This window comes from Physcomitrium patens, chromosome 21 (genome assembly GCF_059467195.1).
Source record: "Physcomitrium patens ecotype Gransden chromosome 21, ASM5946719v1, whole genome shotgun sequence".
Lineage (NCBI taxonomy): Eukaryota > Viridiplantae > Streptophyta > Bryopsida > Funariales > Funariaceae > Physcomitrium > Physcomitrium patens.
The window spans coordinates 872,132-891,417 of NC_143430.1; the positions used below are offsets into that span (position 1 = coordinate 872,132).

A 19,286-nucleotide genomic window follows, 5' to 3' on the forward strand; every position below is an offset into this window, starting at 1 on the left:
TATTTTTTACAACAGATTTTTTTGTAGCATTCTTAGAAAATCTTTAAATTTCGATTTTTTAAAAAATAAGATGCTATTGACAAGACACTAGTGGTTTGGACCAAAGATTTCTACCCTTACAAATCTTTTGTTTCTTTTATTACATATAAACCTCTAGTACCTTGACAAATTCATTTGCTTATCATGCCATACTCTACTACAGTTATTTTTGATATTACACCTTATTCTTTTTTTTCATAATATTATTTATTTATAATTGAAATGTCAAAGCATGTGTTCTTAATATCAATTTAAATTATACCTTAAGTTATAAAATAATAACAGTTATTTTTATTAAGAAACAAGCAGATTAAAATCACAATCTCTTTAACTTACACATACGAACTCACATCCAATGCATAAGTTCTACAAAGAAAAAATGAAAAGTTTGTCAAATATGATGAGAGAAACACAGAAACTGATCCTCTAAGTTGAGATATACCAAGTTGTGAAAGAATTTAGAGGTCAATATTTAAAGCCCCATGTAATAAAGCAGAAATCAAAGAATTTGGATACAACACCTCAACCCACCACCAGTGTTAACTTTTTGAGATTTCTAAAATTTTGTGTCCACTAGCTGATGGGCAAAGGTGTTGGCAAAGTGAACATATCGAAGGGATTACCTTTATTATTCAGCTCTTATACAAAACTTGTTACATGCATTGTTGAAAACATTAGAAAACAATGCTGACCACGATATTTTAAGATTACAAATAGAAACTTAACTGTACAATGTTGATCTTGTATCTGTGAACTAATTGGCTTGTGAGAAGCCTGATAATTCCTAGTACCAATACCTTAACCAAAGTTGTTCAACACTTTATTGATAACGTGATCGCCGTAGACGACTGGTGTATACCTCTTGCTCTCAGCAGCTGTCGAATCCTGCAAAAAGCTAAAAGGCTCCACTCGAGCATCGAAATTTGGCTGCACAAAAAAGAATCATGACAATCGACACAAACCTCATTGGAATTAATACAAGGCAGAGAAAACATGCACCCCATAAAAGCGCTCACTCTTAGAGGTATTTTAAGTGAAAAGAGACCGCATTGAATACTAAAGCAGAAGGTTACAAGGGTACATTACCTCATAGAAGAAAGGAACAGACACCCGATACTTGCTGTCGTTATTCATTACCCGATGCAGTGTTGACTGGTACAAGCCATTCGTCCAGATCTGGGCAGTATTAACCAACCACAAATTCCTAGCCTTATGCATCACAATTACAATTTGTCTCTGTTTTCAAGATGCCAACCGGCGAAAAGAGGTTTACTATATCAATTACGTGTGTACTGATTGGTCCATAGATGTGCAGATTCCTGAGAGTAGCCTGTGGATACTGGTGTCTGTGCAGCTCGAAAGCCTTCATTATGATGCAAAGAACAGTAACAAAAACAGTTGGTTGAAGACGAAGTTGTCCATTCCAATTAGAACACAAGCATATCTCACATGCTGGACAAAGAATACATTAACTGTACCGTGAGCATGTCGCCAATGTTCACCACAAAAGTCCCTGGTATTGGATCCACCCAAATATATTTTCCGTCCTGGGTCTTCACCTGCAATCCGCTCAAGATCAAGTCAAGAAATTTCAAATAATGATGCCTTCAAAAAAAAAATTAAAATTAAAAGTAAACATTATTCATCCAAGTTGAGCCTGCACCAAAAAAGGTTAACTGAATTCTCCAGCTACTTGAGAATTTGACATTTAAAGACAGTTTACATCTATTGTTTATTTAAAATTCATTGGAAACTGTTTTCTTCTTATTTCTTTGTGGCAATTCAGGCTATGCTGGTAGATTATGATAAAGACATAATATGAAAATTAAAACAAGAATTTAAACGAAAATTGTTAATACTCATGTGAAGTGATATACGCTTGAAAGATTATGAGCAACAAAGTCAGAGGAAGAACTAACCTGAAGTGCAGTTATGTCTAGGTCTTGATTCACGAGAGTTAGCAGGCCTGCAGACCCTCAACATGATTTTCTCAGATTCTATTCAATAATATACCTCAGACGCAAATTTCAGTCAGGGAAATCTGGAACTAGAAATAAGAACTAATAAAAACTCGGTGATGTTTGTCCAGTGCACAAGCTGACAAATATACGAGGAAAGACAGGATCGCATGATTTCAGAATTCAAAGTGAACACATGCCATTTTCGATCATTGTAGCAGAACATTGAGAGAGTAACCTACCATAGTCAGTGTGATCGCCACTGTACGCAGTTATGTGCCACCCACCACCCCGGAACAACAACCCCGAGAAGAGTCACAGTTGAAATTCAGAGAGATAGGCTAAATAATTTGAGCAAATGACTTAGTTCACTGCCCTCAAGAGCAGCAGGCGAATAAATACTAGCAATAACTATAAAAGGGTGTATAATTAAAAGTGCATATAGGACAACTTTAACAGGCACCTTAAAACTGAAATTGCAAGAGTAGGTGGAGTACCATCCAACTTCCTCGCCATTTGGATTACTGAGACAGCTGAGGTTGCTTATTGGTGGATACCCAATCACTCTAAGTATCCAAAACGGGTCTCCTGCTCTTTCGCCTTCAAACAAATCTTTTGGTCCCCCAAGTGCTAAGGCTATACCTCGCATAATTGTCCTTGCCAGTTCTAGTGAATTTCCAATTAACAAAGTCATTACAAGTCCAAGTTTCTAGGAGAACAATGCACATATTGATTGCACAGGTCGTGTTATGACAATTTGCCACTTTGTTACATCAACATATAACTACATAAAGCATCATCTCTGGCAACCAAATACAGTGGACCGATCGCTGTGGATTTATAGATTCATTAACACCATCATCGAAAATAGGGTCCAAAATAACGAGCGTGAAAAAAGAAACAAGAATCTCAGATAGTGGAATTTAGTTGGAAGATTGAAAAGGAGTGCGCGGCACCTATCAGCATTTCTAAGTACTCTTGCACGAGCGGTCGAAACTTGCTCACAGAATCAGGCCTACATGAAATTAAAAAAATACCGAGGTTAAAACCACCCTCGTATCTTCTAAAAAAATCACTACAATAGTCTGGCAAACATAGACAGCCAGCTATTAACGTGTAAAGTAGTCCGACAAGAAAAAATTCCCTACAGAACTACAACAGCAATATATTATCATTTAACCTAATTAATACAAGGAGTTCATCACTCGTCACTAACTCCTAACTACAAAGAGAATATCCTTCATCACGACGAGTCTGAGAAATCTTCACTCCAGAAAAGATATGATAATGTTTAACAAAATACTTACCACTGATTCAGACCCACAAGAGGGTTCTCTGATCTCAATGCAACTTTTGTGGATTCAAACTCCTTGAAATACTGAAATAAGAAGCTCAAGCATTACTTTCTTTCAGATGGAAGAGAAGCTGCAAAATAAATAACGGCAGTGAAAGCGAGTCTAATTACGCTACTGTTGTTCATCAAGGTTGATTTTTAAAATAAAATAACACAGAATAAAATCTACTATTGCTAGAAAAGATTGAGCTACAAATTTACTGAGAACTGTAAACCAGTTTTTGCCCAAAAATGCGTCTGGTAGCCGTGTCATACATCAATAGCTTCATGCTGATCTGGAAGACCCTTTGTGACGTTCTCTCCCAGCTTCTGGTATCCTCTACATGCACACAAACCACACCAGTACACGTCTGTTTCGTAACATACATAAACAACCTAATGTACCGACGATAGAATTGTTTTCGCAAAAGTTTCAAACGTCCTTACGAAGCCTGCCAAAGGCTTGACATGAGGGATGCAGTCAGGTAAACAACCTGAAACCTGTGCTGCTGGACATGGCGATGCGCAGCTTCTGGGACTCCGGTTGAGAAAAAAACTCATGGCCCACGTCAAGTACAGCTTGACACAACTCCAGAGGAATTCCATGCCCGCTCTGTATCCAAATTTAAGAAGGTGAAGTAACCATTGCGAAAGACACATTTAAAGTTCATCACTTTTCTCTACATTTCACCACTTCAAGAATGATCAATTGCTGCAACTCCACAAAGTTTAGAGTTGCTCAAGTTCCGTTTTCATGGAAGTATAAAAGTTAGGACGATGCATACGAATTTTGAAATATTCCGGTACACAATTTACCATAACCAAGATATTGATGAGATTCCATACCACGTAGAAAAACCCAACGTTGCGGCAGGCAAGATCAAGCTGGTGCACTACATTCCTCACCTCTGGATCCTCTCTAAAGTCCTCATCACCCTTCTTCCGAACTAGCGGTCCAACATCTACATCCACGCAACTTTCATCAAATCTTACAGCCAACATTAAGCCGAGAGAAGATACTCCTATTCAATCCAATGTCACGATGCCTGCCTGTATATTGATTTTACTAACCGGCACTGAATGAATGGATAATTCAGAACCCTTCGGCCATGGACGTGATGAGGGAGTGAGAGCAAGTGCACACCTATAATAGGAATTGAATCAAACATGGCGATAAGTCAAAGGATGATAACCTGCGAGCTCCACTACCCTGCTAAAACAACAAAAGCACACGAGATTCTGAACGCAGAAGAAATCAATTCCAGCAGGAAATAATCAATTGAACGATGCACACAGACGCTTCATCTGACAAGTAAACTCTTAATTGCGTAGCCCACAAAGAACCCATCTGATGCCATCAATTCTTTTGTTCGAAAACAAGGTGCCAGTCCCGGACCTGGCTCCTGTCCCTGGATCAATCTCGCCGGCAGAGACACCAATTGTGAGAAATGAACAAGGGAGAGAGAGGTTTCCGTTTGTGGGTACCCTAACCTGATGAGAATCCCACAACTTGACATACGTAGAAGGGCCAATCCTTGGGGGCTATGAAATTGAGAGGCACAGATACGGAAACTCCGAGGAATTCAAGAGCAACAAGAAGACTTCGTCAGGAGCAAGTCTCATGGTGCATTGCATCTCTCTAAAACTATCAACACTTGTGCCTTCGTAAGTCTTCGTCTTGAGTTCAGTGCAGCCTGCCCGTCTCCCCATCCTTCAATTCGGCCTTACTATCCCTTTCACCTACCACAATCAAGTTGATCATTGATTTATTCCTATTCTTTGAGTGTCTCTTTATTGTTCGTTTTAAATAAAATTTGTTTTGTATTATACAAGAGATTTGAAAATGGAATTATCTTTACAAAAAAATAATATTGGTTTAGATTTCCACTTAAAATCTTTTTCCATTAACAATAGGTATGGCAAGCTCTTGTAGCTACCAATAATAGTTTGAATATATTGATCTTACAAGGTTTCTATTTGCTTAGCAGAATTTTGGATTAAATTATAGAAATTCAATTTATTTGAGGATTATATCTTTTTAATTATGTTAATTTTAAAATAATTGGATTAGAAGGATGTCTAATCACATTAAATATTATTAAATTATTATAACCACTAGTTGTTATTTCTATAAGAATAGTGTTATGTATAACATCCTCAATAGACAATGAAGAACCATCTATTACTTTTACATACTTAGGTTTGATTTTCTTAATTAAAAACATATCTTAATTTTAACAAATTCTTTGTTTATAAAATAAGTTGAGGCTTTTGAATCTAATAAGGCTAAGATTTTGTAATTTTTTGGTTCTAAAAAAACTTCTATTATAAAATAAGGTGAAAGATTTGAAAAAAATATATAATCTTTATTAGAAATTATATAAGATTTTAATTGCACAATCCCTATTATGGTTGGAAAAACTTATTTTTTGTTACATCGACTTTTTTGGCAACTATACTCCTCATTTTGTCATTGCGTCTTTTCTTTGGACAATGTTGAGAAATACACTTAGATTCTCTATAATATAAGTAAAAACTTTTTTAATCATAAGGAATCTTTTTTTATTCAATAAAAATTTTAAAACATACCGTATCAAATTGTATTGGTTTTGGCCTTGATTAATAGGTTTTTGAAAACTTAAGAGTTGATGTCATTACTTGACTTGTTCCTCTTCAATCAAATCTTTGTTCTAATACCTTTTAAATAATTGATTGTTGCATTCAATGGCTTGAGCAATAAATTATTCACCAGATTTTGCTTTTGATATTATCAATAATAAATCTTTGACATTGTCCTTCAATTTATATCAAAATTGATTAATAAGGACTTTGTAATTTCAATCTACATTATAAGTATATATAATAGTTGACTGTGATCCTTATGGTAAAGCTAAGAGCTTTGTCTCTATTTTCTTTCTTGATTATTTTTTCAAAATGTAGCTATAAACACTTCTAAGAATGAATTCAAATCATAAAAGAGTCATGAATCTTTTTCTATCAAAAGTGCAAACTAAGAGAGAGCACTTCCAAATAAAAATGCACCTATGAACTCAACTTGAATAAATCCATCAAAATATTGGAAGGGATGCAACCTTAGATAGAATTTGACTTGTTGCAAAAATCTTCAAAATTTTGATCTTGTTCCATCAAACTTGTTGGGCATACTAATCCATATCTCTATTGTACTTTTAGAAGTAAAATATCTTGGATTTGGTTGTGAAGTTGATCTACTTACTTCTTTTAACTACAAAACTTCTTCACAAAGAGTGTGAACTTCTTTCATAGGCATAGGATTAATATTTCCATAGATGGCAGTGGTGATGCATGAAATTTCTATCCTAAGAGTATTAATAAGTTTGTGAAGATTTACAATAGTTACAAAACTATTTTCATTTCTGCCAAGTAAAGCATCTATAATTTTTTCTTCTATTTCAAGCAATTTAATAAATCCACAAGTCAATTTAGAAGAGGGTAATCTACAACTTCTATTGTCCAAAGAGGGATAATCTCTCTTTTTAAGGTAAAAAATCAATGTTAGAAAATTAAACAATTTATGTAAAAGTGGATAATCTAAAATCTTTAAAATACAATAATATAAGTGGAATAATCCACTCATTTTTAAAACAAGATAAGAATAATAAATTAACACTTTTATCAAACTATCAAGGACATAAAATTTAAAGAAAGAAATCATTAATATACTCTTATGTCACTCAAAAAGACTAAAAAATCACTCAAAGATGAAATAATATTAAATTAGAATGCGTATTGCCAAAGACAAGAAGATTAAAAAGTCTTAAAATAAGACTGAAGATTAAAAGGGCATTAACAAGAATGAAAAAGGCTTCACTCTTGCCTCCATATATATTCTTAACTAGGAGTTACATAGAGATATCCTATAAGACATCCAAAACATGTTGATTTTGTAAGATACATATTTTAACTTATAAGGCAATTTTTATATATGTATGCCACATAGTTGGCTTGTTTCTCAAGCTACCAACACTTGATTAACTTGGTGATGGAGTTTTTAACTTATTAATCAATTACAAACATATGTAAAGTCATAACAACATCTATGAAGCTTCTAGGAAGCTTTTTTAGAAAGTATTATGAAATAAATATACTTTTATCTATTTCTACTTAATCATGTAAGTAATTATTAGAATAAATATGTATGTATGTAAAAATATATTTTTCTTTTTTATTGATGTATTATAATATGGCTATTATGTGGAAAAAAAAATATAATCATATTATAGAAAAACTCAATTAAAAGTATTGTAGCAAGTTATCTTAAAAATATAGATACTAAACAATCAAGTAGTAAAATTAATAAGTATTATAGAATAGATATTAATTCGTTTTTGAAAGATATTGATAAAATATACTAATAGTTCATACAATAGGCAATTCAGGACGACAAATGATTGATTTAATTATTAAAAGTGGTTAATTACAGAATTACGGTTAGAATCTGGAAAATCAAAGGAAAGTATGTAGGAGTTGTAGAAGTTAGTTTAAGGGCCAGACTATGATAGTCATGAGCCAAGATAAGCTTAGTGCTACCTCTTCCTTTATTTATTTCTTGGATTTTTTTTTCTTTGTAGAAAAAGAATTATAGATAGTTTCTCAAAAATATGAAGTAATGTTCTAGAATGAAAAGAGATTCGATATTGTCAAAGGAAGAATTCGATTTATTGAATGTTGAATTATATAGTGGTGAATTGAAAGAGAATAATTAAAAATATTTGAGAAGAATAGATATGAATGGAAGGATTATAATACATTGAGTATTGAAAATTGAGAGTGATTCATTAGAAGGAATTTGTAGAGTTTGGAATTATTTAAAGGAGTGTGTTGAGAAGAATAGTTAGTAGTGAAAGATTCTAGTGTTTGGATTATGGAATGATTATGTATTGTCTTTTAGAATAGTGTGGGATTACACGTTTGTTATTATCAGTGATGGCGGAGTACTATTAGGAAGTGGAAAACATTATGGTGTTCCTTGGTGTTTTCAGTGGTTCGGAATACAATTAATTGTGTGACCTTAATAAGTAGAACTCATGTGCTTAGTCTTTCCCTCCGTTTGAATCTCCCTCTAAAAGTTTATTCTGAAAGGAATTTGTAGAATAAGTAAAATAATAATTACAAGTACTTAATATTGTTTTTTTATAAAATGAGCTTCTATTTATTTTATAAGCCTATAAATAAGATAAAATAAGATAAATTAGCAAAATTAATACTATAAGCATCTTTGGATGATAATGAAGAGTACTTTTTGGAAAAATATTTTTAGAAAAATCTTAGATTCATACTTAGAAAGAATCTATTATAAATCAAAGTCAAAACCAAAACCTAAGACACAAAACTACATGTCTATTGTAAATAGAGGATTTTTTGTTGATCAAAGAAAAGGATTCTTTTGGCATTGGTTTTGAGTGATTTGAATTTGTAATATCTTTATAAAAGCTTTGCAAAGTCAAGGTTGTTTTGGAATAACCTTGGTTTTTGAGAAATAAAAAAGATTTATACCTTAAAGCATTTTATAAGATTTGTAGTAGATTTGTTATAGTAAGATTTGTATAATTACAAGAATTATAAGTTTGTGATCACAATTATATCAAATATTTGTTGTAAATTTGAACTTGATTAAGTGATTAATTTCAAGATTATTGAAATTGAAGTAGATTGAAATATCAAAAATTGAAGCTTAGAAGACAAATAAAGGTTTTTAAGATTTGTAGCAATCTATCAATAGAATTGAGGTAATTTTTTGCCTATTAATAATAAAAAATTCTATAATTTCTTAAATCATAGAATTTATTAAACAATAAAATCAAGAAGTATTAGCATTGAGAATTTGGTAAGAAAATTAAAAAATATTCAAGCAAATTATGAGTTTTATTTGTTAATTAATAATTTTAATCTTCTTTAAATTATTTATACTTATTTTCAATTAAATGATTGAAAGGTGTACAAATTTTGAGTCAAAATCAATGATTTGATTATTAATTATTGAAATTTGAATATTTTATAGTATTTATTTAAGATTTGATTAAAGTTAAGATGTAGGATTTAGAATTTGACTAAGATTTAGAATTTAGGATTTGATTAAAATTTTATCAAGGTTTTATTATGGTTTGAATAGAATTTAGGATATAAGATTTGATTAGGATTTGTTTAGGATTTTATTAGAATATAATTTAAGTATATTAAAGATTATTTAAGGATTATTTTAAAATTAATCATAATATTATAAGATTTATTTAGGATTTTTTAAAATTTAATAGGATGTACTTACAATAATTATAAGCTTACTTAGATTATTCAAGGATGCCAAAGGGTATTTCTAAACATCTTATGTATTATTTTGGGTTGTAAATCAAACTTCAAGGTAAGTTCAAACTCTTCCACAACTTGATGTCTAATACATTTTTAAGTTAGATTTCACATAATATGACATTACAATATTTTTATTTAAAAAAAAAAACCATTATTTACAACATTTATATTCAAATTTATTTATAATTATCAACATAGTGTATATATGCTTTAATAATCAATAATAGATAATATATAATCAAAAATGTCTTTGCCATTGCTACAATATTTGTAAGCAAGAAGTTAGGTTCATATAACCTTTTTTCTTCTATTTATTGAAGATGATGTTTGAATTCTAAGTATTTTTTGATGTAATTCAAATTTCATTGTGTTCAATGGTTTTGTAAAAATATTAGCCATTTGTATATTTGTATTAATACAATATAATTTAATTTCTTTTCTAAAGATCCTTTTAAAGATGAAATGATGATGAATTTCTACATGTTTTTTCCCTACATGAAAAATTGAATTTTTTGTTAGTTTGATTGATCTTTGATTGTTGTAGTATATATCTATGCTGTTGTAATAAATTATTCTAATTCTAAGACTATATCCAAATACTCTCTTATTGATGAAATGGTGGTGAATTTTAACGTATTTTTTCTTTGCATGAAAAATTGGATTTTGTACCAACTTCATTGAGCCTTGATTATTACAATGTATTGCTATAGCATTTGTAATATTTTGTTCTAAGTAGATGTAAAATATATTTAGCTACTTCTAAGTGAGTTGTTGAAAGAGGTTACATAAAACTACATACTTTGCTTACTGCATAAGAAATATCTAGTCTTATAAATGTAAAAAATATTAATTTTTAAGTAATTGGCAAAAATATGTAACTTTGCATAGAATAGATTTCGTATTGTTAATTAAAATCAAACCAAATCCTAATAGAACCATCACCAAATCTCAACTATTTTTTGGATTATAAGAAGAATTTTAAGGTTAGTTGAAATCTTTCTACAATTTAATGCTTGGTGCATTTCTAAGTTGATTTTTAAATAACACAATAACATTATAAAGCAACTTCAGCCATGTCTCTTTGTAAGGAAGTATCTTGGATATAATTGAGTTAGCTCTTACTTGTTAGTTAGTTTTTCTTATATTGTTTTTTAATTATCAACTTTTTGCTGCTATATGTCTTTCTTGTGATGCATTGGTAGCTAGACATGTTTTGGTAGCATGATTTAAAGTTGTGCCATGGTTTGAAAAAAGACTAGTTTTAATGCAAAAATTAAGAATAAAAAATATGTTTTCATTTTAAAGGACATTATAAAAAGCAAATATAGTATATTAGTAAGGCCTAAAAGAAATTAATGATGATTACATTATTACAATTAACAATTTTGATAATATAAGTAATACATATTAATCAACAAAGAATAAAGAATGAAAAAAAAAAATAATTCACATTGGTTTAATTTATGTCATTTAAGATTATCTTATTTGAATATATAAAAAAGGAATTATGGATCTCTAAAGTAGTTATGAAGATAGAGCAAAAAATTGTATCAATGCATCTAAAAAATTTAGAAAGTTTATTAATAATAAAAAATAAAAAATAAATATGATAATTTTTTTTACTAATATCCACATAAAAAGTTAGTGATTATGTACAATATATTTATCTAAATCAACACATTGTTAATATAAATAAAAATAAAATAAAATGAAATAAAAAAATTTAAAAAACAAGACTATCCATAAAAAAATCTTTACTTCTTAAAATTCAAAAACTATTATAAAAAAAATAAAATAGAAGATACTATATTATTTTTATCACAAAATATATTTAAATATAAATAATAATAAAAATTAAACAATAAGAAAAGGTTGCTAGATTTTAGAAGAATAGTATTTATTTTTAATAAATTTTACAATGTAGTAGAATAAATTTGAATGTAGTTTCAAAAATGTTTATCTAAACAATGTTGTTACATGAATAAGAATTATATTAGATAATACTTAATACAATATAACATGTTTTATATCATAAAATCTTTTCAAAATATTGTTTGATGTAAATTAAAGAAGTGTTAATTAAAAATGAAGTATTTTTTGTACAAATAATTTATAATTTATTCATAAATTAATATTTATAATTATTTTGTCAAATTTGTACTTCTACAGGATTTTAAAGAATAATTCAAAATTGAAAAAATAAAATTACATAATATTTTATCTTAACAAAGAAGACATTCTCAAATATTAAGAGTTATATTATCAATTAGACACAATCTTCTTTAATAAAAGCCATGCTTTCACTTTTTTATTTCAATATTTTGCAAATAAATACTACTAATTGAATTCTAGATATAAAGATAAATTCTATAGTTAATTAATTGAAATCTCTATTAAACTTGATGTTATATACTATAAAAAACAATTATAACCTTTTGTATTAAGTTTTACAAATAGTAATTTAAATATGCTTCCTAAATAAATACTCAGAGTACATTAAAAAACTTATCATAGATATGAATTGCATAAAAAATGTATTTTTTAAGACACCACAAAGTTAATACGGAATCTTTCTTCTAATTCAATGTAGTAAATGTGAAAATTAAAACTACATACCCAAAAATGACAATTTGCATACAACTCTTTGAACTATCAAGTAAATAACCAATCAAAAACCACAAAAATAATCAAAAATGATGCAACCAAAAATAATCAAAAACAAATCATAAATATTGATTTATTTTTTAACATGGTTTGAACATACATGTGACCATCAATTGTAAGTAAATTGTGTGAAGATTGCATGCCAATCCTTCCTACTTAAATGGAAGTTCTATGTAACTACTTGTGAATTAACTAATTCTATTTCAACTTAAAACAACATTGTGCATGAATCTTCATTAACATGTATATTCATACATACAAAAGAGTAGATAGTCTATACAAATGAGTTGAAAAAATTACGCATAGTTGTAGTCTTGAGAAGCAAAATGAAGAACCCACTTTGAACTATATGAAGAAGTTGGTGCTCATAGCCCCATTTCCAAAATCAATAGACGCCTGGCTTGCACAATGACAAGCACAATGGTATTATAGAAAATGTAACAAACTTAATTTGTATGTTCTTTAGAAACAAGTAAAATAAAATAATAAAATAATAAAATAAACTTCATCTACTTAGTAATCAAAAATATTATCCAAGGCATCAATACTAATATCCATAGAAATATCCTCACCATCTTCTTCCATAGACAATCGAATGTACTCAGTGTGTGCAAATCGATCCCATTCAGTTAAAGTAGGATCTTCCCTTTCCTAAAACAAAATCAAACAAGTTTTCAAAAGTATTAAGTAGCAAGTCAAACCAATAAATGCAATTGCTAATATTCATCAATAATCAACATGTAACAACAATAAATCAAAATGTTGGAAGCACAAAAAATGTTGTCAAATTCATTACCAATCTTATCAAAAATGGATCTCTTGTCTCAAATGCAACAAACTTGTTCAAGTTGAAAAGTATGTTAAAAAAATTTCCAGAGAGTTTACAATTCTTCAAGTCTGAAAGTGTAAGATAGCCATTTTTCTGTAAACCAACAAAAGAAACATAAGAATCCATAAAATCCTAGTAACTTTTTTAGCAACAAAATTTAAAAGCTCTCTAATATTAGGTAATTATGCACACAATCAATCTAAATCCATGCAAAATTACCTTAGGTTTGATCATATCACACATTTGACAAACAATGTCTTCAAATAAAATTGCTTCTTGTGCCATACATTCCATTCGATGTAATTGCTCCTCATAAAAATAATGCATTTCATTTGCAGTGATCACCCCATCACAATCTAAATCCACACACTTGAACCTAATTTTATTTTCACCACTTGTTAGATAATCATTAAATATAGATATATCACAATGATCATGTTTAAGAATTCAAGCTTGTAAAAAGAAATAACTACATGGGAGATAATAAAATAAATAAATTAATAAATAAAATTAAAAAGAATAAGAAAAAAACAAAAAAATTACCAATAGTCAAGGCTAGTCTCAGATGTTTTATCTTCTTCTGATAATATAAACCACACAAAATCCTCATATCCCATTTTTCCTTCAACTTTGCTTTTGAACCTTCTTGGTATCTATTCATCACAAAACCAAATATATTAATGGCCTATGAGAAAAATAAAATACCTAAACCAAAATAAAATAAGAATCTACAAGCATCACATGTTAGAATAATATACCAAATATTACAAATGTAGTATGAAAATTAATTTTTTTCAAATTTATTGGACAAAATAAATAAATTAAATATAAACCTTTGTAACATGTTCTCAAATAATAAATGAAATATGATGCTAAGTAATATCAAGCTTGCAAAGATTGCATTACAAATAAAGACAAATACCTCATACCTGAGAAAAAATGCGTTCTACAATGCGGTATGTGAGTGCATGGTTACCATATCGCAATAAATCATCTTTATCAATATAAAAGTCATGATCACAGTCCAATTCCCAAAACTTGCAATAAATAACATAGAAATGTTCGTATGAAAAATACCTACAACACATTCAACGCATGTCATATCTTGGTTAAGATATAAAACAAGTAGATAACAAATCGAATTTGAAAAAATATCTAATTCAACTATTAGCCAAATATACTTTAACATTTCTATACATCCCAAAATAAATAGCTATGATGTATTCAAACTTGATGACAACACTTAATGCAATCCACCTAAAATTCATACATCAGACCTTTCAACCTCCAAATATGAAGTGGGATGAGAACTCACTTCAAGACTTTATTAATTTCCTCCTCTTCATCCACTTGATGCAATGCAGCAATTAAATTGCTTCGTTTGATTTCTCGAAGCAGCAAGCGCCCATTGCCAGCCTTGTTGCAGTGATAGAAGATTCTAAATATCACTGTTTCCGCTGCAAAGAATGCCAAACAAACATTCAACGAAAAAATTAAGTAAATATGATTTTAAATGACTCAAATCCAGAAAAGACATGAGGTAAAAATGAAGCCTTCACTGTTCCGGAAAATAGTATAACAAATCACACATGGATGAATCATTAAGTTACACAGTATCTCGTACCATATCTATCTTGGAATTCAGGCGTATCATGCAGGAACTCTAAACCATGATGCGTAAGTAACAGCTCTCGTAATATGGGTCTAAAGTCCTCCTGATCACAAAATAATCCACTCATAAGTTTTTTGGTTGTAAAAAATCAACTCTTCCTTCAAACCCTAAATATACACAATCACCATTAATTCAAAAACAATCAATCAATCAATCGTCGACCTGTGATCTTTATATGAATGTAAAAGACAATAGTAATAATTTGAAAATATAAAAACCTGCATAAGATAGTCTTTGTCTTGCTGCTTTAAAACTGAAAAGATCTTTGTGGCATCATCTGCTGTTAGCATGTTCTGATCAATCCAGTACTCTATCATCCTTTCCCTGCAACATACAAAAGTATTCAGTTGTGTCGTACCACATGCACTAACCAGCCATCTGTTTGGATCTTCCTTGCTGTTCACAAACTGAAAATGGTTTCTTGAAACTAGCTGTCAATGGAAAAGTAAACGGTGGGACCATGATTGCTATCTGTAAATTTAGAAAGCATGTATGTGTACTGACTTTGTGACCAAACCCGTGTTGTTGATGTCGAGCTTCTTAAACAATGCGCTTGAAAAAAAAGACGGTAACTTGCAAATCTCCTTCGTAACTGGCATGAATGCTGCAATTAAAGAATAACAAGGAAGTAATCAGAACATTGTAGCAGTCTTTCGTCATCATTTCTAACCTAAAAATGTGAACGACACACTATAAGCAAACCGTGTTTATAAATAGGCCAAGGTTGAAAACGAACCAGAAAGTGGGAGACCATCAGGATACGAGGAAAATATTTGATTGATCCGATTCACACATTCAGCATACACTTCTTTTGAGGCAGGCAGTCCTCTGGGGAAATAGAACTGCGAGCCACCAATCCAGAAGGATCATTAATACAATTTCTGTTCCGTCTAACAAATTTAACTAAGATCTACAGTAAATGTCAAGCAGATCCTTTAGCATCGGGATGAAAATGTTACTGCCAAATCCTCCGCAAGACGTAATACAAAAGCCCTGCACATTGTTATCTACAGTGCAGGACCCCATAAGTAGACAGAACATTGATTTGCTTGTTATTGTATAAAAAATTTAGATTATCCGCCATCAGTAAATCTCGTAAACTATTAGGGGTAAACCCATCCAGCAGCAGAGGAATTGAACTACAAAATCAGCTTCCTAGTCAAGAAGGTTGTACGTCGGTGTCGATGGCCAACCTGTGAGATACCTGTGGAATCACTTCCCGAGTAGGGTCACTGCTTTTCCTTAGAGGAGAGCCAGAGAGGGGATGTCCACTCAAGCGCCTTTGCGTCCTCGGTGAAAGTGGGTAATTGCGAGGTGACAATGGTGGAGTACTTCCTTCCTTGAATACCGTTGGAAGTAATGATGTTTGTGAAGTTTGATTAGAACAGTTTTGATTTCCTGAGGATGGCTCTGAATGGGCTTCTTGAAGCAGAGTCATGACCTGGTTAATCAAGATAAAATATTCAATTAAAAAAATTAATGAGGCTTAAAATAATGAAATGAATGAATATCCTTCCCGTAGATTCTTGGCTTTCCTTAAAAGCCGTATTCAGCTGCAAGTTGACTCAAATCTACCCTCGCAACCTAAAGATTGATGCAATTTCCATTTGTACTGTCACAAAACCTCGGTGGTAATTGGAGAGATTCAGAAGACACACGGTAACGGAGTACACATTAAAAGTCTTGATTACGACTGTCTGTAATACTCACTTGCAGCACAATTAAAACTTCGTGAACGCAATATTTGAATGAGCAGAGACTTGACGTATTGAGACTGGAGAGTGAGAGAGGAGACTGATTCAGATGACGAGGAGGACAAGAACAAATCAACTAAAACAAAATGTTACCTAGAATGGTAGCTAGCGAGAAGAACCAGAAGAATGATAAGTGCAAACTAGAGGGAAGTTTTCGTACATACCACACGTTGAGTGTCGGGTAGAGAGAGCCATTGTGTGAAAAGATCATCAAGCAGCTTTTCAGCTGGTTGACCAGAAGGCGAGGGTAAGTCATGAGGGAGCTGCAACAAGTCCGGGTCCAGGATTCTCACTTCGACTGCCATTGGTGTCTCCATACCACTATGTATGGCAACCACTAGCACAATCACAGAGCTTGGCTGCCTCCCTTACTACGGCCAGTGATCAATTAGCTATGAGGCGTCCTCCCGCTGACTTTCACCGCATAAATCTTTCCGTGAGTAACCTAGACAATAATAATTAGGCGAGACACGACATTAAACGATTTGTGTAAAAATAGACCTGGAATGCTCCAGAAGGCATAAAATATTCCCTACACTTAGAAAATCAATCTATCATCTGACCCCAAAACCAAGCGCCCTGGGCTAAAAATCTAGAAACACAATCAACACCAACACGATGATATGAACAAGAAGCGAAGTCTCCAAAGGCGCCACAGCCAGGAATCACAGTCTAAGTACGAAATCAAAGAGGAGCCCGTAACGACAACAATCAATACACCGATTCCAAGAGAAAAGTTCCAGACTACGACATGAAAGGAAACACATGGCCTAAATCAGTTTTCTCGCGAAAAAAAACCTCTTCCTCGTCTGCCAAACGCTCTTCTCTCGCAAGGAAGGACAAAGCAGCACGTTGCTTCTTCTGTCCTGAGGCACCGCGACACCAAGGCTCAAAAGCAGCAAAGACAGGAACAGAGCAGTAGAAGAGTAAACTAAACTCGCGCAAGCGGGAACAAAGGCAACGCGCGCGGGTTGACGAAAGTGCGGAAGAATCGCACCGGCGATTGCAGTGCTTGCATGCACCTCACTTCACTTCACTCGCAGGAGAGTTGTAGCGGGGGAGAGACAAATAGTGACGAAGCGGAAGATCAGGGGCAAGGTTCCGCAAACATGAGCGGGATGACAGGGGCAAGGGGAGGCGCGGAGGCGAAATGAAAGCGGGAACAAGTGAGGAGGAGCAGGAGGCAGGCAGGCGAGAAGCGAAGAAAGGCAAGAGGAAGGGGGGGGGGGGGGGGGGGGAGAGAAAGCGAGAAAGGAGGAGTGGGAGGAGGGGTGGGAGGAGGAGCAGGTGGTGCCCAGCCAAGGAATCCAAATGCCCAATTGCGGAGGCTCGGCACATCAGTTCAAAATAGCGTTCCCGTGGGGAAAGGCCACTCCTCCCTCCCCGCCTTCTTTGCCTTCGAAACCATTCTGAATACGTGTTGAGCCCGTAATGTTACTTTTCAGTGGTCCCCTTCCCCGTCGCTATTATTTCACTAGAGCCCAAAGTCCCGCGCCATCGGTGACCAGGTCTTCCCACCGAGCTGAACTCTTCCACCCCCCTTGCCCTGCTGACACCTCCGCCTTCTTTCTCGATTCTCTCTACTCACAATTCCCGGGCCTTTCTTGTCTGCGTCAACGCCGTCGGCTTCCTGTTACCACTGATGGTGACGTATGGTGCCCCTATAAGCGAGAGATGAGGGGTGACGATGGCTGCTGCTGCTGCTTCTGCTGTAGCAGAAAAGTTTGGTTTGGTTTGGTTTGGTTTGTTTTGGCTTGGCTTGGCGACCATCATAGTGATGGTCAATGTCTTGATCGTTTGCAATTGATCGATTCTCCTTGCCGTGATGTAGTCTCGATTGCTGACATCCTGTGCCATTTTCGTTTGTTCGACCGTCAGCGCAGTCTTTGTTCCGCGAAACGTCTGGTTAGCGTTTTCGCGGTCTTGGTGGAGGCAAGTCTTGTGGATATCATCACCCAGTTATTCCAAGAATTTGAGACTACCTGTACCAGGAATGATGTGGATGCTATTGATAATCTCCTCTCTCAGATCGAGGCTCATCGCTTCCTTGATTATTTTGCCGGAACGTGTGTTGCTCAAGTTGTAACTAGTCTGACTTAGGGTATCGAGACGTAGTTCTGTGTTACGTTGGGAAGAGATGGCGAAACTGTCCTTGGAGAAGAAGATTTGTATGATCATGTTGGAATAGATTTCTGAAGAAAGGTCGACAAAAAAGGAACCCATGTAGTTGCTTGCTTTCTGTACACAACATGCTGATTTCGAAGTAGTATTTTGATCTTGCAACCGAAGTTGGCGGAGTTCTCTGAGTCTTTCACGTATTTTTATGTCATCTTCAACAGATACACAAGAGCTCCCTTCTCGCAAGTATTTAGAGCTCTGAATTGTACGTCGAGGAATATGTGTGATGGGCTGTACAATAGTCGCCTCATTAGTGGTTGCCTTGTTCCATTCAATTTGAACGTCGTCTTCCTTCTAGTCTTGTAAAAAATCTTTTCAACTTACATTTGCTTCGATCCGAAATGGAACTCAATCATAACAGATAAACAGAATGGATTAGAGAACTCTCATTCTGTCAGCTGGATAGAATGCCGCAACAATGAATCCTGTATATATGCACCTTGAATTACAGAATTTTACGTTGACCTGTTTATAGTTTGCAGATTTAGTTGACGTTTTCGTACGTTATCTTTGA

The 19,286-nt window shown here is 32.9% G+C and overlaps 2 protein-coding genes across 11 annotated transcripts; both read right to left on the reverse strand.

Annotated features, from left to right (window-relative positions):
• Window positions 1–647: 647 nt before the first annotated feature.
• LOC112273905 (homoarginine-6-hydroxylase 2-ODD-233) lies at window positions 648–5,019 on the reverse strand. 8 transcript variants are annotated; one of them, XM_024502951.3, is made up of 13 exons: window positions 4,822–5,019; window positions 4,475–4,543; window positions 4,177–4,292; window positions 3,825–3,943; window positions 3,607–3,670; window positions 3,305–3,375; window positions 2,954–3,012; window positions 2,495–2,663; window positions 2,240–2,259; window positions 1,959–2,005; window positions 1,518–1,598; window positions 1,126–1,215; window positions 648–966 (listed from the first exon to the last, which is right to left on the reverse strand). In XM_024502951.3, exons 2-13 carry the CDS (start codon window positions 4,497–4,499, stop codon window positions 838–840), a joined length of 990 nt encoding a protein of 329 aa, XP_024358719.1. In that variant the 5' UTR covers window positions 4,500–4,543; window positions 4,822–5,019; the 3' UTR covers window positions 648–837. The 8 variants fall into 8 exon arrangements, with proteins under 8 accessions (XP_024358719.1, XP_024358716.1, XP_024358724.1 ...); XM_024502948.3 differs by having other exon boundaries at window positions 4,475–4,540; window positions 4,822–5,017; XM_024502956.2 differs by having other exon boundaries at window positions 4,237–4,292; window positions 4,822–4,963.
• A 7,365-nt stretch (window positions 5,020–12,384) lies between these two features.
• LOC112274464 (serine/threonine protein phosphatase 2A regulatory subunit B''alpha) lies at window positions 12,385–17,858 on the reverse strand. 3 transcript variants are annotated; one of them, XM_024503998.3, is made up of 15 exons: window positions 17,592–17,789; window positions 17,393–17,460; window positions 16,759–17,039; window positions 16,045–16,281; window positions 15,577–15,682; window positions 15,345–15,444; window positions 15,059–15,164; window positions 14,793–14,883; window positions 14,484–14,625; window positions 14,098–14,245; window positions 13,712–13,821; window positions 13,388–13,544; window positions 13,136–13,261; window positions 12,912–12,990; window positions 12,385–12,735 (listed from the first exon to the last, which is right to left on the reverse strand). In XM_024503998.3, the coding sequence occupies exons 3-15, from the start codon at window positions 16,909–16,911 to the stop codon at window positions 12,725–12,727; spliced, it is 1,566 nt and encodes a 521-aa protein (XP_024359766.1). In that variant the 5' UTR covers window positions 16,912–17,039; window positions 17,393–17,460; window positions 17,592–17,789; the 3' UTR covers window positions 12,385–12,724. The 3 variants fall into 3 exon arrangements, with proteins under 3 accessions (XP_024359766.1, XP_024359767.1, XP_024359768.1); XM_024503999.3 differs by lacking the exon at window positions 17,393–17,460 and having other exon boundaries at window positions 17,592–17,858; XM_024504000.3 differs by lacking the exon at window positions 13,136–13,261 and having other exon boundaries at window positions 17,393–17,791.
• Window positions 17,859–19,286: the final 1,428 nt, after the last annotated feature.

Coding starts and splice junctions, on each gene's coding strand:
- LOC112274464 (XM_024503999.3), bottom strand. CDS start 16,911: ATGGAGACACCAATGGCAGTCGAAGTGAGAATCCTGGACCCGGACTTG. Junction 15,445..15,576: donor TGATGGTCTCCCACTTTCTG/GTTCGTTTTCAA, acceptor CTTTAATTGCAG/CATTCATGCCAGTTACGAAG. Junction 14,246..14,483: donor GAAATTAATAAAGTCTTGAA/GTGAGTTCTCAT, acceptor AATGTGTTGTAG/GTATTTTTCATACGAACATT.
- LOC112273905 (XM_024502951.3), bottom strand. CDS start 4,499: ATGTTTGATTCAATTCCTATTATAG. Junction 3,944..4,176: donor ACGTTGGGTTTTTCTACGTG/GTATGGAATCTC, acceptor ATTTGGATACAG/AGCGGGCATGGAATTCCTCT. Junction 2,006..2,239: donor TGGCGATCACACTGACTATG/GTAGGTTACTCT, acceptor GAGGGTCTGCAG/GCCTGCTAACTCTCGTGAAT.